Raw genomic sequence first — 18,600 nt, 5'->3', positions numbered from 1 at the left:
TATCCACTGCAGGATTCCAGTGGGTTGTCGGAAAAGTCATGACGTAATTTTTCTGTTTTTCGTTGCAAAAATGCGTCATGACTTTCCCGACGACCCAAAAGATCAAAGTGTGAAAGTAAATTAAGTCAGCTAAGGCAGTCTGACAGAAGCTTAACTTCAGAGATCTAATACCTCCCTAGAAAATAAGAGAGAAACTAGTAGCTCAATTTATTATTGAAAACCATGATTTTCTAATTAGGGTGAAATGTATGGCCTAGGGTAAAACTAAGTTTTTCACTGTTTCCTGGTGTTCCTGCACAACATGTCTGTGCTAATTCTTCCAGCAGAACGGATCTGTGCTGCGAGTGCTGCAACTGCCTCAGTATCAGATAAGAGTGAAAAAACACCTACATATTCTCAAATATTCTGAATACTTGTGTTGCAGATTTTTGTTCACTTTAAAATGATTTCAAAGACTGTAACTATTGGGTTGTTGGAAAAGTCATGATGTAGTTTTTTCTATGTTTTTCATTGCAAAAATGTGTCATGACTTTTCCGACAACCCAATACTAGACTATCAATGCTTCTGAAAGGTTTCCAAAATACGATTTTATTGTTTCCCAATGATGAACACATGTCAAATGTAGGAAATAAAAACTAAAATCCTTCCTTAGGTCGCACTACTGCAGTGTGCACGCTAATCAGCCATCTTGTCTCATCCGTAGGAAAGGAATGGGATCCTGCTCTGTAGGAGGAATCAGTGTGTGGTGCTTGGAGTGTCCCTAATTATCAGAAGGGGATGCATTTCTCTGGCACCCCACTGGGCTTTCACCAGACAAGGAAGCTTGACCCAGGCACCACATTCGTATCTGCACAAGCTGGCCTAATACGGGGGACGGCGGTATCTACCCACAGAACCAGACAGTACTCTCTGCTTTATTAAAGCACAAATCGTGTTCCCAGTGGGGAACGAACGAAGGACACGGGGTGGGGGGGGTGGAGGGGGTGGGAGAACAAAGGGACACGCGGGGAGGGAACCACACGACAGAGACCTGTCTTCACAAAAAGGGCTCAATATTGATTTCCAGGGAGGAGCAGGGCATGGTCAGCTCAAACTTGGTGATAACATCGGGGTGAAGGACCCCCAGCTTCCCGACGCTCTGACCCCTGGCAAAGATCTCAGCACATCGCCCGGGGAAGAAAGCAGGGCCTGGAACACAGTGAGAGAAAAATCAATGCTTCTCCTGGCAAAAATATCTGCAGACATTTAACACTAAACGCTCACCAGTCTACTTTAAAAATAACTGTTCTTTAAACCACTGGCTAAAGTTACATACACTTTCTAGTCTTAAAAAGAAGTATTTGATAATACACCATGAAACTCTTCAAAGGAAAAGGTTGGGGGCAACTATGAAAGTCAGGGCCCTGTGTTTTTATCACAGGGGTCCAGGCAGAAAGGACGAAGGAGGCTGCAGGGGCCCCATTGGGAGAAGTCTCCGGGGAACTGTGGTCAGACGTAGGTAGAACTGGTCCTAGAAAATGAGATGTAAAACCGATGACCTTTGCATGGAAAAACCTGTTTCGGAACAGGTTTTTCCATCATAATCCTTGCTGGATAAAACATCTCCACTGAATCCATGGACAATTCAAAACATCCCTCCTCTCTTTTCTGCCGGCTACACAGAGAAACACAAGCTGCACACCATCAGCTTTGTCACCAGAACGCAACCCACATTCTTGTCGAAACAGGAGCTTTCTAAGCAGCTCTGAGCATCTACTGTGGAGCCACCACAAAGGCCAGCCCCAGAGAACTCTGAGCTGACCCCTGATTTACTTCAAGACAGCAGAAAGCTCTCTTCATTTGCATGGATAGGTCTTACCAAACCAGGAACAGTTCTTGAGGTTTAAACAGCTGAACACAAGCAAACATACAGGCCGGCTCCACGTTCTCTGAAGTACCAGTACCACGGGAGTTTCTCCACGCTCAGTACTCCACCAAAGTTAACAAAAATGCTGACTCATTTCTCTCACCACCAGCTTGAAAAACGATCAGGCCCACGGCTCCTGACTGACAACCCAAACGTTTACTGGCACGAACTATAAATACGCAGCGGGCCTGGGCCGCAGGCCTCCAGCCTGCCATTTCGAAGGCTGCATTATTTATGAAGGAGTAAACTGCTGAGTCTCTACTAATGGCTCCAAGGTCAGCATCACGAAGAAATACAGCAGGGGAAGGAGGGTGGGGGTGGGGGGGCTCCTGGCAGGTTAGCACCAATAATACCGCAGAGACATAGGACCATTACACGTATTTCCCGACCAGTACAGAAGGATGTTTGTTTATATTCCTGAAAAACAGTTTTAACTGTCATTCTTAAATAATCCCAAAGCAACCTGGATGAAATGTGACGTGGTCTGTTTTTCACATTATTCGCTCTAAACTAAATTCTGCTTCACTGTTTATTAAAGCAAGAATTTCACTGAGCTGCATCTGAAGGTCATAATTATTTGGTTATGTGCAGAGGGGAGGGGAGGGGATTCAAAATAATACAGAAACCAAACTGGACTGATAATGTAGAGCCTGATATGAATATCATGAAATCTGATAAAGACAGCATATTTTAATTCTATCAAAGTGAAAACCTAACTTGAAAGACAAGCCCATTCCCCCCTCCAAACCTCAAATGACTAGTAAGTGAAGTTTGGATCAAGTATTGACTTAAGCAGTATAACCAAGAGTCACAGAACTGGAAAGACTGCTGGGAAGTCATTCATTCCATCACCCACCACCTCCGTCCGGCTCCCTCTGTACAGAGCCATACCTGAATAACCTAACTAGCTGAAAAAGACACCAGCCCATTTTTTAAAGGCCATTCCGAAAGGAAGTTTTCAGGACCTTTGCTGATAACCTTGCTATGTTAAGAATCCTCATTGTATCCAAATCCTTCCTTTTATCTATCTTCACATTCCAATTTGATTGGATTCATTTTAACTGAAGCATAAATCCAGACTATTTCAGAATCTAAGCCAGATGTGCTAGTTCTGACAGTGTTAGCAAAATAAAGCCTAAGAGATAAGAACGGAGAATTTTTTTACTTCATAAAACAACTTTTTGAATCAGCACTTTTTAGCAAAATCCCATTACATTCTTCTTCAGCTAGCAAGCATGATGACGCCAGCCGCACCTCTCCAGGAGGTGGGACCAAACTTTGCTTTAGTTTAATTAACCGGTTAGGTACTCAGTCAACCAAAAATATTCCTATCATTAAATATAATCTTCCTTCTTTCCAAAGAAAAGAGAACTGAAATTCATATTAATCACTGATTAAAACATATTCAGCGATGAGACTATTCTAAATGACGTAAACATCCAAAGCTCTCAGCCCAGCATGTGGGCCCATCCGGGTCACTGCCACACCCTGAACTGCCCGTGGGTCAGAAGGCGCCCGCAGCACAGGAGCTGCTCCCACAGGGGCCTCGGCCGCTCATCCAACTCCAGGCCTCTCCTTCCCACCCACGTGCGACCATTAAGCCCAATCGTGGGATTTCTCTATAAGCTCCACTTCATGGAAAACTGTACACTTAGTAACCTGTGATGACCATTTTAACTTTTCTTGCTATTTTTCATTTCTAACAAGGTCAGATTGTGATATAAACACTTCTTAGGGCTTTCTTATTGGCTCCTCTGTTTCACTAAGAGCAAAAGGCTGAAGTTCTCTTCTCGAGACACAAATTGAGAGACACACAAAAGTGCCTTCAAGTTTGTAAACGGTACTGAGAGAAACCCAAAAATGTACCACTTGATTGATGTTGCAAGTGAACTAGAAATACTGAAAGAAAGTTTAAAATTACCAAAACACCAGCGTTTCTTAGCAGTTTTTAGAAACCTTTATGGATCAAACCAAACTTTGCAGGCAGAAGTGACTTGCTTCAAAGAAGGGCAGACAAGAGAGAACCGCTTCACTAGCAACACAGCGAGAACACACCCGCGAAGGCCGCAATTAGGCCCCAGTTCGAAGATGAGAGCATCACCTGTCAGCAGGAGAGCAGTTTAGCTCAGAACCAGCCAGATCGACGGGACCATAATGCTCTAGCTAGAACTGATGCAGCTTCAATCGGAGTCTCGCCAGAAGGAAACGAAGTCACATCTAAATGAAATCTAACTATGGGTCCAGGCTTATGAAAATTCAGACCTAGATAATAGATAGCCAAAGGCGATTTTTGTCTCATCCACAAACAAGCAAAAACATATTTCTGGGGAAAGAGCAGCCTGCTGTGTCTAGAGACAGGAAGTCGCCAATTCAAGAAAAATCATGTTGGGCCGGCCGAGTGGTGCATTGGTTAAGAGCTGGCTTGGGACGCCAGACGGCCCCGGTTCGGATCCCACATATAAGGGCCAGTGACACTGCCCTCCACAGCTAAGATGCTGAACAACAGCTCAACCTGGAGCTGGGCTGCTGTGGGTCGCCAGCGACGGCGTAGGCTGCAGTCCCTGTTGCAGTGGGTTGCCATGGGCTACCGTGTGTAGCCAGCAGCCAGCGTGAGCGGCCAGCAGCCGCAGTGAGCGGCCGTCCAGAGACAGGCGACTGATCTGCCTCACCTGGGAAGAGCGCAATGATGGTGCCAACTTGGGCCAGTGAAGCAACGTCCTCCACAGCTAGAACTGAAGAACAAAACGACAGCAACTTGTCTGTTCCCCTTCCCCCAATTCCCCACCGCTGTTCTTATCCCCCCAATTCCCAATAAAAGAAAAATCTTTAAAAAAAAAAAAAGAAAAATCATGTTGCTCTGTGAATGGGAAATCTAATATTCAAATTCTACAAGGTACAGTTTTTCTTTTATCCACATGTCTAAGCCCAAACAGAGTCTCTGGTACACTGCTGTACCAAGATGCATAAATACAATTTTCAATCTGTGCCCCAAATGCTCCCCAGCAAAAAGCCCCTCAGCCCACTTTGCACGGATTAAACTCTCAGCTTGGCTAGCGTGTCACAGTGAAACGGCTTCCAGCATGAAGCAGATTTGGGGGAAATCTGTTGTGCTCTCTGTTGAAATACATGTGGAAGCCCAGACAAAAGAAACATCAGTTAAGCACAAACAAGAATTTAATTTCCAAAACGTAGTGGGGTGTAAGTAAGCCCCTTAATTAAAGCTTTTGTAGCATCTCCTCAAGGTCTGTAATTGTCTCTCTGTGCTCAAAAGGCTGGACCACTTTGAGGAGCTTGGGGGTAATTCCTGGGCCAGGAACCCAGTCCAACACCCAGTCGTTAGCACATTTTCTGGCTAATTGACCTTCAAAGAGTTTGTGAGCTCCCTCGCTTGCTCCGTTGCCAAACACCTTTCACAGTTTCTTTTTGCCCGTCTTTCTTTTAAAGTAATATTACAGGACGAAAGTTTGGGTAAGCTTTCCAGAGTCATTCCTATAATTTCATGAAGCGTCGGAAGTGGGAGCTTAAGGCAGAAACTGAGCAGACCCCTAATGTGAAAGCATAGTGGTGTTATCAGGCATGAAACTCTTAATTCCTTAATCTAAGCCCCCCCCCCACCATGAATTATACTCAACTAACTCATTTGGTACTTTATTTAGGCCATCTCTAAAATGCATCTACTCATACAATTGTACTTTTCCCTTTCTGCATATTACTAATTCATGCTTTGGGGTTCAAACGCACATGTTGTAACTACCTGCAATCTGGTACTTTATTGCCCAAATTTTCTACCATAAAAACAACAAAATAAAAAGGAGGGCAGGGAACATTGGAAAAGGAATGTCTGTATGTCACATATGTTATAGCAAATAACAGAAGCCATCATCATAAGCTTTAAAATAAACAACCATATAGGGACCCAAATTCAGGGACAAAATAGAAAATGCAGAATGATAGGTTTAGTAAAGCCCTTGGGCCAACTGAATGTATTTTAAATGTTCTAAATGACTGGTTATATAATATGGGGTGGGAGAATGGAATAATCATTTCACAGGCTGACTTGGGCCGGCATCTATCCAAATCCTACCCTTTCCTTCCCCAAGTCCCTACTTCTGATACAGTTAGTATGTGTGTGTGTGTGTGTGTGTGTGTGTGTGTGTGTGTGTGTGTGTATATATATATATATATATATATATATATATATATATGTAAAATAATGCATTCTATGAGCCGATAACCCATCCTAGGAAATCACACAAAGGACCAAAAACAGCAACAACAAAAATCCCCAGTGTTCCCTCTGGAGTGACACTGACAGAGTAGGTGACAGGGAAAAAAGTGGAATGGGGCTGAAGCCAGAATTTGCTTCGTAGGACTTTCTCCAGTTTTCTGAGAATGTAGTCACCACAACTAACTGCTGCTAGCACGTCCACCTCACTTTCCTTTTCTAAATAATGTTAATTTAAAAGAAAAGACAAACTATAAGGCTTAAAAAAACCCGAACACACTCTTACACATGTGAGCATGGTATCATTCTTTAAAGCACTTGTTCTCAAAGTGTCACAGCCAGTTTTTTGAGCGCACCAATGGAACGACACGATGAAGGAGAGCCCAAGGGGGAAAAGGCACAGTGGAGGTAAGACGTTAACCTACTGGGTTGTCGGAAAAGTCATGATGTATTTTTCTATGTTTTTCATTCCAAAAATGTGTCATGACTTTTCCAACAACCCAATATAGACAGAAAAGAAAGGCTTTAGGAAGATGAGGAGGAAAACTTGGCATAGCTACCCAAATGTAAGCACACATTTTTTTCAGATCTTGTACACTTGAGGGTGGAAGAAAATTTCTCTGCAAAATTCATTTAATTGGTAAGTAGAGACTGAATAATTTCTAACTGGTAATATAAAACACCCATTTCCCCCAGATGTATACAATTCTTCACCTTACATCTGAAGTGAAATATTTATGGTACCTAAAGTCTGTAAAGAAAGGGTACCTAATCCCTTGAGTTTAATGGCTATCTTTCATCGCTTTCTGAAGATCAAAAGAAAGAAAAACCCCTTATACAACTTTACAGTGCTAATCCCAACACACCTGCAGACATCATTAACTCTTAAAGCAAATGCAACTGGATGTGAGAGAGAGCTGGCACCTCCTTAGCCCCACAGCACGGCCGCCCTCGGAGAGGGAGCCCGTGCTCACTGGATCACGCAGGACTTTAGTCTCAAAAAGTCATCAGCAAAGCTCAGACTGCCTAGTCTCCTAACTAACGGGAAAACGTCTTCAATAAAGAAGCTTTGGTAAACAGATCAGCACAATCGCCTCATGACTAAATATTTAAAATCGTGACTCCAACATTTCCCGGTTGTACTTTGTTTAGAGAAATCTGTAGCTTATTTCCATGGCTATCACTTTTTAACAATTTGTAAGATCTATTTTAAAGTCTAATTTTAACAACTGTGTCTCTCTCACACACATATATTCATACATACTCATATTTCAAAAGCTGGAGGTCAGGAACGTTAGCAGAATTTAAAAGGGACCCACCTAATTGCAATTTTAAATCACTCTCAAGTTAACCCGTGTAAAACCTAGAATTAAAAAGTGCCCTCGCTGTCTACTGGTTTGTTTTGAAAACTCCTATTCCAAAATGCCATCATCCCACATTTGTCTGACACACCATTTCCCCACAAATGTTCACGTTGTAAAAATATTCATAGGCCAGATTTAGAATAATAACTTCAAAAATAAAACATAAGGATCACCCTGCCTTCCTGGACCAGTGAAACACTTTCCCAGCCTTTCACCTGATCAAAACCTTTACAAGGCCTATTTCTCAAACCAAATATGAGCAACTGATTACTTTCTCCACAATTAGGGTGAAAAATTAATAAAACTAATGAGACTGATGTCAGGCTAATTAAAGAATAGAAATGTTGTAGTAAAGGAGATTATGTCTATAATTTCCCAATTCGTTAATTTATTCAGTTGAGACCTTTGGTGAACTTGGAGTAAACATAACTTCAAAAATTGATTTTGATAGATGTGCTTTAATTTCAGAGTTAGATTTCAGCTGACAAGTAGGGCGTGTAGAAGAAAAAGAAGCGAATGATGAGACTGTTAAAACGATTGCTTTCTACTCACTTCCTTCCATTGGTCCCAGCCCTGGCCGAGCCCCCAAGGACAGGCAAGTTACAGATGGGAAAACGTGAAGTACAAGGAGATTAGGGGCTTGGCCTGAGGCAAGCAACAGTATAGGCTACAGAGCAGCTAAAGGTGAGGAAAGCCACCTTCACCGCACCTGGCTGTGTGTGGCCCTGAGGCACAGAATGGTTTCCAAAGTTGGTCAAGCTGCAGGTTTGCAAACTTTTTGTTTAAAATTAAAATATAAGCAAAATTTAAGGGGAAAAAAGTGAAGAAAAAGAGTTGATATGTTAGAACCTATGGCAGAGACTGCTTCTGAAGCATTTAAACTCCTGCAAAATCTTAAAACTGGAAATGACCTTGGAGGCGATCTTGACCATTCCTTTATTTTTAGAGATGAGCAAATGGATACCAAAGAGGTTAAGAAAACCATACAGCCAAGTAACACCAGAGGTAAGATTACAACCCAGGTCTTCTTGACCCCCAGTCTGTGACTCCTATCTAATGCCAATTTCCTGAAGGACACATTTGGTTAAATCTACCCTAGTTTACCCATTCCAAAATGCTTTCCCAAACTCTTACATCTGTGTCTCCCAAGAACTGTGTGGTATGGACAGGGCTGATGTTGCCAGTCCAGTTTTACAGATGAAGAAACTGGCATGAAGGGATTAAGTCCTAAATCACATGGGCTACAGCGACAGGACGGACATGAAGGGTAATTTTTACTATATCACAATTGATCATGCATCCTAAGGTTTAACAAAATGCACTCTTCCCTATCATTTTAATTAGTGTCTGTACCATCTTGGGATCTGCTTTTTCAACTTAGTGTATATTCACATGTCTAAAGATTTTTTTTATCACATTCCATTATATTAATAAGTCATAGTTTGCCAAATGGTTCTTAAAGCATTTTATGATGTTGTTTCCAATGATCCACTATTATAAATCGGGCTTCTATAACATACATATTCTTTTATGCTCTTTCTTAGTTTCTTTCCCTCTGCCAAACGTAGTACCACACAAGTAAAAAAAAAACAAAACATGAGATTGTATATACAGCTCATTATCTATCAAAATGTTAAACAATGGACTTCTAGCAATGGTAGTACCAACAAACCACAAATTTAAGATTATACTGATCTCATCTTGTGCAACGATGCTGATTTAAAAATACCTTCCCTTGCAGAGTACCAACTACCACCTTTTTTTTTCAGTTCCACTGGTGGGAAACAAAAAAAAAAAGCCTCAAAGCAACCTAGGAAAATAATTCCAAGAGGAAATCTTTGTTCTGAGAATGCAATTCACAAACAAGTTAGGTGCTTTTAGGATTCAGAGAATGACCGGAAAATTCTCTCCTGGAAGGTGCGTGCCAAGTCCAGTGGCTGCGATAGCAAGACTGATAAACTATGTAACAGCTCCTGATGAAAGTTAAGCACATTGAAAAGCAGTCCTACACAACCTCCTGGAGCCGTTTAGAGTAAGGCCTCTCTTATCTGCTGTTTCTAATCAATCTGCTCTTTATGGGCTTCTGCATAGCTCAGAAGAAATAAGAACACTGTAACTACAGTCACCTGTTTTATCGTATAAAGTAAGGCAAGTAAATAATTACTGCCTGAATTTGCAAATACTATATTGGGCACTGCTGTTGTTCCCCAGGTTTCTTCTTTCACTTCTTCCTAAATATGCCCTTTCCACTTGAGGAAGGCTGTCAGCATGGTGTGGTTTCAGTGGGTGGGCAGGCTTTTCTAGTCCACTCAATTTGCCTCATCCTTTGTGTTCATACCTGAAACTTTCATAAAGGGACAAAAATTTCCTCCTTTCACAATTAGAAAGAAGGCTAAAAATTAAAGCATCTTTTAAGTTCATTCTGATAGGTATCAACTGAAACTGAAGTCAGATCCTTTCCTGAAAAGGAATATTTTTTTTAAAAGGCAGAGGGGGGGAAAAAAAAGAGTACTTGATCCCGAGGGGGAGGAGTAGAAGAACAGCTAAGACACAAAAGGCTGCAGTGGCTGCAAGATACGGGGTGGGGCGGGGGCTCTGAAGACCAGCCGCAGGCCCCACATTCAGTCATCCATCTTCTGCAGGAAAGTAAGTTCAGGACTCACAACCCACCTGAACCACCTGCTGGTGGGGGGGCAGGGGGGATGGGTTGCCCAAGTCACCCATGACTATTAGCATTTATTTCTCAAACAGGAGAAGATTAGGCACAGCTATTCAACACCGAAGTAAAGCAGAATAACAAACACATCACGATCAAAACCACAACTGGGACCTCAATGAAGTTCAATTGTCCTCCTCTCATTTATATAAAAGTATTATTATCATTTACATAAAAGTTGCTGCTGGGTTTCTATAATGTTAGAACCACAAGTTCTACAGAGGGGTGTTTGGCAGTATCTAGTGAAATATGGATTTACCCTTTGTTCTAATAATCCCACACTTCTAGGATTCTGTCCCAAAGATACACTAGGAAAAATACCAAACAACATATGTGCAAGGCAATTCATTATAGCATTATTTGTAACAGCAAAAGATTGGAAACAGACTAAATGTCATCTATAGTGAATTAGCTGAATAAACCGTATACTCCATACAATGGAATTCTCTGCAGAAGTCAAAACCATCTGCTGCTAGAGTGATCTCCAGTGTAGATTTTACAGAACAGTATATAAAGTATCAGTGCTTCAGTTGAGAAAGTGGGGAATATAAATATAAATATTCTCCACTTATATTTAAAAAAACAAATTATAGAAAAATAACTAAAAACTAATAAAAATAATAACTTATAGAGGCAGGGAGGGAGCAGAGATGACAGCTGGAATTCTCTAAACATACTTTATTTTGTAGGATATATCCTAAGTACAAAAAGAACTAAAGATAATGCTTAAACTGTTTTAATACTCATTGTTAGTAATAATACTGATATTATTTTGAAACTAAGATAAAAGATAGAGCAAGCAAATAAATAATGTAAATTTACTAGGAATCAAGATTTCTAATGTAAAGAGCTATAAATATTAAAGCCAAAGATAGTAAGTAAAAATCCTCTAATTCTGAATATAAACAGGAAACATCCATATGAACTCAACTGTTTTCTTTTAAAAAACAGTGTTTCCCCAGCTCTGAATACTAAACAGTCCTAGGAACAATGACTTGCTCGGGAGCAAGGAGCAACCCTAGCACCCAGCCTGAGATCTCAGCTTGATTTCCATTAAAAGGAACAATGGCCACTTGGAGATACAGCTGAGTCCAGGTCTGAAGCAGAAAGATGAGACCAGAAATATATTCCTGACGTTAACACCCGCTTCCAAGAAAACTCCTACTATATACGCCTATTGAACAAGAACCGCCCTACCAACAAAGGTCTCTGAAGACTTAAAAAGCCTTTTCCCCTTTTCTTTTCTTTTTAAAAAGATTTTATTGGGGAATTGGAGGGGAAGAGACAGGTAGACAAATTGCTGTTTTGTTTTTCAGTCTAGTTGTGGAGGACGTCACTTCACTGGCCCATGTTGGTATGATCATTGTGCTCTTCCCGGGTGAGGTAATCGGTCACTGGTCATTGGTCGGCCACTCACTGCGACTCACAGCAGCTCTCGCCCGCTGCCAGCCACTCACGCTGGCTGCCAGCCACTCATGTAGCTCATGGCAGCCCAATGCAGCCCCGCTGCAGCCTACACTGTCGCTGGTGACTCACAGCAGCCCAGCTCCAGGTCGAGCTGCTGTTCATCATCTTAGCTGTAGAGGGCGCAGCGTCACTAGCGCTTAATGTGGGATCCGAACCGGGGCCCTGCTGCTCAGAGCTGGTGCTCCCAAGTGAGCTCTTAACCAACTGAGCCACTCGGCCGGCCCTCCCCTTTTCTTCCAGAACAATTCAGCCCTAAAGAGGCTGAGGAAGGCAGAAACCCCCACCCTGGGCGTGGGGAGACAGGTAGGGACTCTGTGTGTCCCAGATCAGGGCAAGAAAGTCGGCGTAAGCCTAAGGGGTCGGGGGGACATCCACAGGTAAGCAGGGACAGCCCCAAGGGGTGAGCAGTGTCACAGTGATGAGCAGGGCACATATGCAGGGCGAAGATGAGGTTTAGGTTACCAAGGGGGCCACTGATCAAGTAACAAGGGGGCCACTGATCATGGGAGCCAGGTCCCTCACTGGTGGAGAAGAGAGGTCCACATATGAACGGGAGAAAACTGGAATGAACCCTGAAGGGCTGGGCTAGAATGGAGGTATCATCGTGGGTTTATATGCACACACACGCGAATAGCAACTCTCGCCCCCTAACAGCAATAAACACACCTTAAAGCTGGGCTTTTAGACACCATTCCCCACCTACTGGACCCTGGATGGAGAAATGGAGCAGTGGAAAGTTCCAGATACACCTGGTGTGTTGAGTGCTAATAATAAAGAATAACAGGAACATTAAAAGGACCCAGAAGCCAGCAGGCAGGGAAGCCCACTCACTGGCCAAACTGCGGACGACGTGAGCATCCGACTAAAACATGACTATCATGGATTAAAATATGTTGACTAAAATGGGAAATATTTAATAAGTCCATACTGATATAAGTAAATAGGAAGCCAGGTTAGAAACAGAACGTTCACATAATTTCAAACTTCCTAGCACACACCACCACAGTCAGGTGACTGAAGTGAACATCACCAGTTGTGAGATAAATGGAAGTTGTGTGTCTTGATAGGACCCTTGATAGGAGGCACTGAGAAGCATCACCTTCTGTAATGTTCTTCTGAAGAAGCCCAAACTGAATCAAATAGTGAGGAAACATCAGACAACCCAAAATTGAGGGACGCACTACAAAATAAATGGCCTGTAATCTTCAAAAGTGTCAAGGTCATGAAAGGCAAGGAAAGACTATTCTAGAACTCTCCAGAAACAAATGAGACATGACAGCTAAAGGCAACAAGTGATTCTCTGATATAAAGAACAATGGCTAAAACTTGCATAGGGTCTGAGGATTTAGATGGTGGTTTACTCTAACATGAGTGGTATTTTCCTGATTTTGATGATTATATTGTGGTTACGTAGGACGATGTCCTTGTTTGTAGGAAATACACACTAAAGTATTCAGGGGTAACGGGACATCAGGTTGGCAATTTACTCTCAAATATTTCAGGAAAACGTTCTTCATACTAGCATTTTTTAATAAGCTTGTGACTGTTTCAAGAACTTTTTAAATTAACTAGCAAGATGGGGTTTAAGTTATAGGAGTTGCTTAAAGGATGCTTCCATCCAATTCTTTAAAAAAAGTAAAAAATTATTACCCTAGTCCTACACCGTGAATGAAAAGGAAATACATGTGAATACACCCAGGGAAAAAAGACATTTTGCAGATAGGTAAATTCAGTAAAATTATTTGCTTAAACAGTTCAAACGAAATAAGAGCAGTTATCTGTTTTAAGTCACTCCCAATTCTCTTAAGAACTGACCCTTTTCTTTTTTTTCTGAACTGTTTTTAAAGTCACTCGAATAGATAAGTTCCCTTCTTTAAGATCTAGCCATCCATCTATCTATATAAATACACGCATAAATATGTGTTTTCTCCATCACAGTATTTCCTATTATTTTTGGAAATGCAACACCCCTCATTTATTTCGTTTTGTTACCTTACCCTGACAAAGTATTGGACACCATACATTATTATAAGTGACTAAGTTAATTGTACTGAGGACTTCAAGGAACTTATACGACAGACTAAAAAAACAACCAGCATCATAATCATATTAATTAATATCATTAACTCTTCTTCAAATTACCAAAAGGAATTTAAGAAATATGAGTTGAATTATCAATGTTTTGGCAGATTTGCCCTTTTAAGTCCATGTTAATGAAAAATAATCACTATTAATTTTTCAGTATACAGAAAGTAAGATGCCTGCCATTAAGTACTTGGTGTTCTATTCATCTGGAACTAGAGAACACCCAAATGCTGACGTGTAATTATTGCAGCTTTATGGAAAAGGGAGAATAGCTCATCCTCATCACTGCAGCATTCATGAACTTCCCGATTCTCTATAAGGGTGAGTTTCAAACTCGTTTTTAGGACAGGGACCCTTTGTTCAAATCTTACTTAGAAGTATAGATACTTTTTTTTTTTTTTAAATGAAAAGCCCAGAAGACATTTTGAAAACCGATCTTCTAAAACATATTCCCTGGGGACAGCCAATGTCTTCATTAGCTGCAAACTGGAAATAAAAGCCAGTGGTTAGCAACTATATAGCCTTAAATGCAATAAGTTACAAGTATATCCATGAAGCTAATATACAAGAAGGTGGTTGGAATAAAACCACTGCATCTGTGGATATGAGTGGGCCATGGAAACTGTGCTCAAAGTTAGGAGTAAAGGGATTGGGAGAAAGAGAGAGAGAGAAACAGAGACAGAGAGAAAATGAATGAGAGCAAATGATTTTACTAAGTGTTAATTTTAAAATAACTTAGAAGTTAGTCTGAAACTTGATTCAGTTATCTTAGGACTGGGTAGCATTTTAATACTGCCAAGTAGTTAAGGCAGGTAGAAATTAAAATGTACCTTGTAAGTTAGAATTAGTTAAACTTTGACAATATCCGACTACCAGCTATTTTCTCTCATCAAGGAAAAGTTAAATTCACTAAAAATTATTTTTAAGAAATTAAAATTTTCAATTTTACTCTTGCTGAAAAATAAGTTTTGAATGAGTTTTTAAATTTTTTGGTTATAGTTGTTATGAATTTAAATTAATTGCTAAGTGGTACATAATTTGATACACTACAATTAATTTAAGTAAATAGATAACATTAAAAGCTATTCAACAGATATAGTTAAGTGTTATTAGTTTTTAAATTTAACTTTTAGCTTAAAATTTTCTTACTTATTCTTAACCTTGAATTGAATTTTTAAAAGGTGTATACTTATTCTTTTTATGTATAAAGCACTGCTATACAGAGGGTGCCAAAAAATGTATACACATTTTAAGAAAGGAAATAACTGTATTAAAATTGTAATACTCAATATATACCAATAACAAAGGATGAATACAAGTCATGTGTGTACATTTTTTGGCACCCCGGGTACATACAGTACATAATAAATATGCAGTATATCTGTAGCATTAAAATTTTATGGAGGGGCAAATTAGGAAAAAAGTCTAAACAGGATCCTTAGGGGAGAGAATTTTTAAAAAGGTTGAGAGAAACACTGTGTTACAACAATATCTACCAGAAGGGAAGCTGTGCTGACCAAGTCATTTCAGTGGGACCTGGTGTGCAGCACTCTAATTTGCTGGGTACGACAATGTCAAATCCTCCCAAAAAAGAGTGAACCTGAGTGGTGACAGCTCTGCCTTTGTACACATAAGAAAAAATGGTCAAGAGCAATAAACATGCTCAAAAACAACGCAGGGCTAAGTGACCTGTGTGGTAACTGCCGAAGCTTTTCTAAACTCTGTGGCCCCAGGTTACACTGCTGTTTTGACTGTGGTGATCACTGTTATGTGTTTATATTGCTTTGACTCTTTTAATCCCTTCAAAGAAGGTCACAAAAATTGAAAGCCTTCCTCAAACACAAAAAATAGAGAACCAGAGGGGTACAGGCTGTTTTACACACACAAATAAGGCCAGGAAGCTTAAAAACTTCCTAACTTTTTTCTTTTAAACTTGATGCCTTCACAGAATACTATCTTTGTTGGTGGTAACTAAATGTGGGTATGCCATGCAGATCTCCCTTTATTCTAGTCCAGAACATTCTGTGTAAATCAAACCATAAATAGAATACCTTGATTTCAACAAGCTGTTCGAGCATATATTCTTCTCACACATTTCCAAGCTCATATGACACTAAAAACCAGTGTGAAGACTGGGGAAACATCACAATTTCACCCATATTTTTTTTGCATCTGAAACCATTCACAGGTGTCCCAAAAGAGGGAAAAGGTCATGACCTACAGGTCACATCAATGACCATTAGGTGTTACTGTAACAGAAGGTATCTAAATAACCACTGTGGGTACATATGGTGCAGGATTAAGTGTGCATATTACTTACAAGGTTATTTTTCATTTCACAAAACGAATTCTGAACAGCATGAAAACGAAAATTGTCAAAACTAAAAGTTCTAAATAAAACTTCTGTCTCACCACCTGGGATCTTGTCTCAAGTTATATTAAAAATTTCTGTAGAATTGTGAATAAGCAAAGCTAAAATAGGTAACAAATTAAAGGGGAAAAAATACACCGTCGAGTCAATGCAGCCAATCCCACACAAAGCCCACTCACTACCTCCTACAAGAAATGATTTTTGCCACTGATTTGCCCAGGAACCACATAACTGTTCTAAACACAAAAATGCTGAGAATTTTCCTTGCCCAGAAGTGGTTTTTGAAAAGGGTAAATGCATTTTAACATACATAATTTAGTTTGCAACAAACCACAAGAGCAAGGGGGAAGAAGCCTGGAAAAGAGCACACGCATATGCGGTAACCATCCGACCCAAGGCCACCAAAACACTCTGAGTTGAACCCTTCGGAAACCCTCAAAACACTCTAGAGCCTGCTAAAGAGTTAAAGCGTCTTTCCTTTTTCTCCACTCAACAGTTGACCTTATTCTAGCAGCACCTCAACGTTCTGTCTCACCTGTGTTCTTAATTGCAAGGGTGCTCAGCAAGTGAAAACTATGTGAGATGAAGCAACCGCAGCTTCTAACTCAGGCGCCTTAGCAGTGCCTCTGCACAGGCTCCCCAGGCTGCAGCGGGCTGCTCCTGAATAACAAGGTGACGTGCCAATGTCAACAGAACTCCTTAGGCTCAATGTCACGATCACTCAAATGAGCTTCCAGATTTCTTTTACTGGACAGGGCCAAAGTTCTCAAAGGGGAATCAAGTTCTGTTCCACTGGTCCCTACCTCCAAACGAAGCCACACAGAAGGAAGCCGGCGGTGTCCATTGGAAAGGACAGAACGAAACTAGGTATAATGGCCGGTGGAGTGACATTAGCAGGAGTCTCTGGTGAACAGACTTAGCTCAACTGAAACTGCAAAGCCACCAGGGATTTTAATTATTAAAAGGTAAACCATATGCCAAAGTAACAGAGGACAGCTCATCAAGAATGGCAGGAAATGGTAGTTCTTAACCTGTTTCTATTCTTCTTTTTGATACTCAGAAGGTCTTTTCTCAGCAGAAAAAGCTACACGCAAAATATAAATTTGAAAAAAATTATGTAGTTAAAAACACTCCAGCAACCAAATTCCTATGTTTACAGATTTACTTAGGAGACATACAGATATATAATATGTGTGTGTATGTGTGTATCATCTGTATCTATCTATCTATCTATCTATCTATCTATCTATCTATCTATCTATCTACCTACCTACCTACCTACCTAATCTAATCTAATATATACCTCTACATACAGTATATATTTAGAGAGGGTGCCAAAAAACCATGTACTGGTATACACACTTTAAGGAAGGAAAAAACTGTATTAAAATTGTAATAATATATACTGATAACAAAAAATGAATACAAGTCATGTGTATACATTTTTTTGGCACCCTCGGTATATATGAAATTCATGTATATACGAAATTTTAAGATGAAGAACTAATACCAGCTTTGCTACTTATTTTGACAAGCAACTTCTTTGGGTCTTGAGTTCTTTAACCATAAAAAAAAAAGGGATAATTGTATTTGTCATTAGATAATCAAAACAGACTTGGAAATCCCTATGAAAAATGAGGAACTGTTATTTATAATGACACTAATTCTCTCTGGCTTTATTGATAGCTCTTACAGAAAGCACCCTGAGAAAAATGATTTGGCCAATGCTGGTGATAGGGACAGGGAACGTATATACCTCTCTCTCTCTCTCCCTCTCGCCCCCTCTCCCTCCCTGCCTCCCTCTCTCCCTCCCTCCCTTTCTCTCTCTCTCTCTCTCTCTCTCTCTCTCTCTCTCTCTCTCTCTNTCTCTCTCTCTCTCTCTTTAAAAAGCCAGTTAGATTTATTGACACATGTACTGAACCAGGCCACCCATATGCATAAAGAAGTTGTACCAAAGCTTCTCAAATTCTTAAATCTAGGACATTTCATAGATGGAAAAACTTTAAAACCTTACAATATTCTATTGTGAGAGCCAAAGGAAAATCACGAATACGTTCCCAGAGGCCCTCAAGAAGCTGCACTATCTCCCGTTGAGTGAGCCTAACAAACTCTCCGAGAGGTTTTCCTGTAATTCGGCTTTAGGACAGACAGGACTCCCACCCTTCCTCAGGCTACCTTATGACTTGACTAGCATATGTGATGTATTTCAGTATAACTTTGGAGGGATTTTTTTTTTTTTTGCCTTAAAGGCCTCAGACAGGTGGCTTTGAAGCGCAAATCATCAGTTGAGGTTCTCTCAGTTTCCATTTTGGACTTCTGGGTTCACCATGGTGCTGGTGCCAGGAATTAGGGGTTACCAACGCCTAGTTAGAACAAAAGTATATTGTGCGGCACTACGAGGGCTCTGAAAAGCGTTTTCTTAAAATGTGGGAGAGAAGAGGGATATTTTCTAGAAGATACTAACA

The 18,600-nt window shown here is 40.6% G+C and overlaps 1 protein-coding gene across 1 annotated transcript in view; it reads right to left on the bottom strand.

Moving 5' to 3' along the window:
* Positions 1-844: 844 nt before the first annotated feature.
* Positions 845-18,600, bottom strand: part of FARSB (phenylalanyl-tRNA synthetase subunit beta) — a 71,814-nt gene continuing 54,058 nt past the window's right edge. Inside the window, exon 17 of the mRNA XM_019667826.1 lies at positions 845-1,189. Within this exon, the coding sequence (XP_019523371.1) occupies positions 1,038-1,189 (152 nt within the window). The 3' untranslated portion in view covers positions 845-1,037. The remainder of the gene's footprint in view (positions 1,190-18,600) is intronic.

This window comes from Hipposideros armiger, unplaced genomic scaffold (genome assembly GCF_001890085.2).
Source record: "Hipposideros armiger isolate ML-2016 unplaced genomic scaffold, ASM189008v1 scaffold_507, whole genome shotgun sequence".
Classification (NCBI taxonomy): domain Eukaryota; kingdom Metazoa; phylum Chordata; class Mammalia; order Chiroptera; family Hipposideridae; genus Hipposideros; species Hipposideros armiger.
This window is presented reverse-complemented; position numbering and strand designations above follow the sequence as displayed.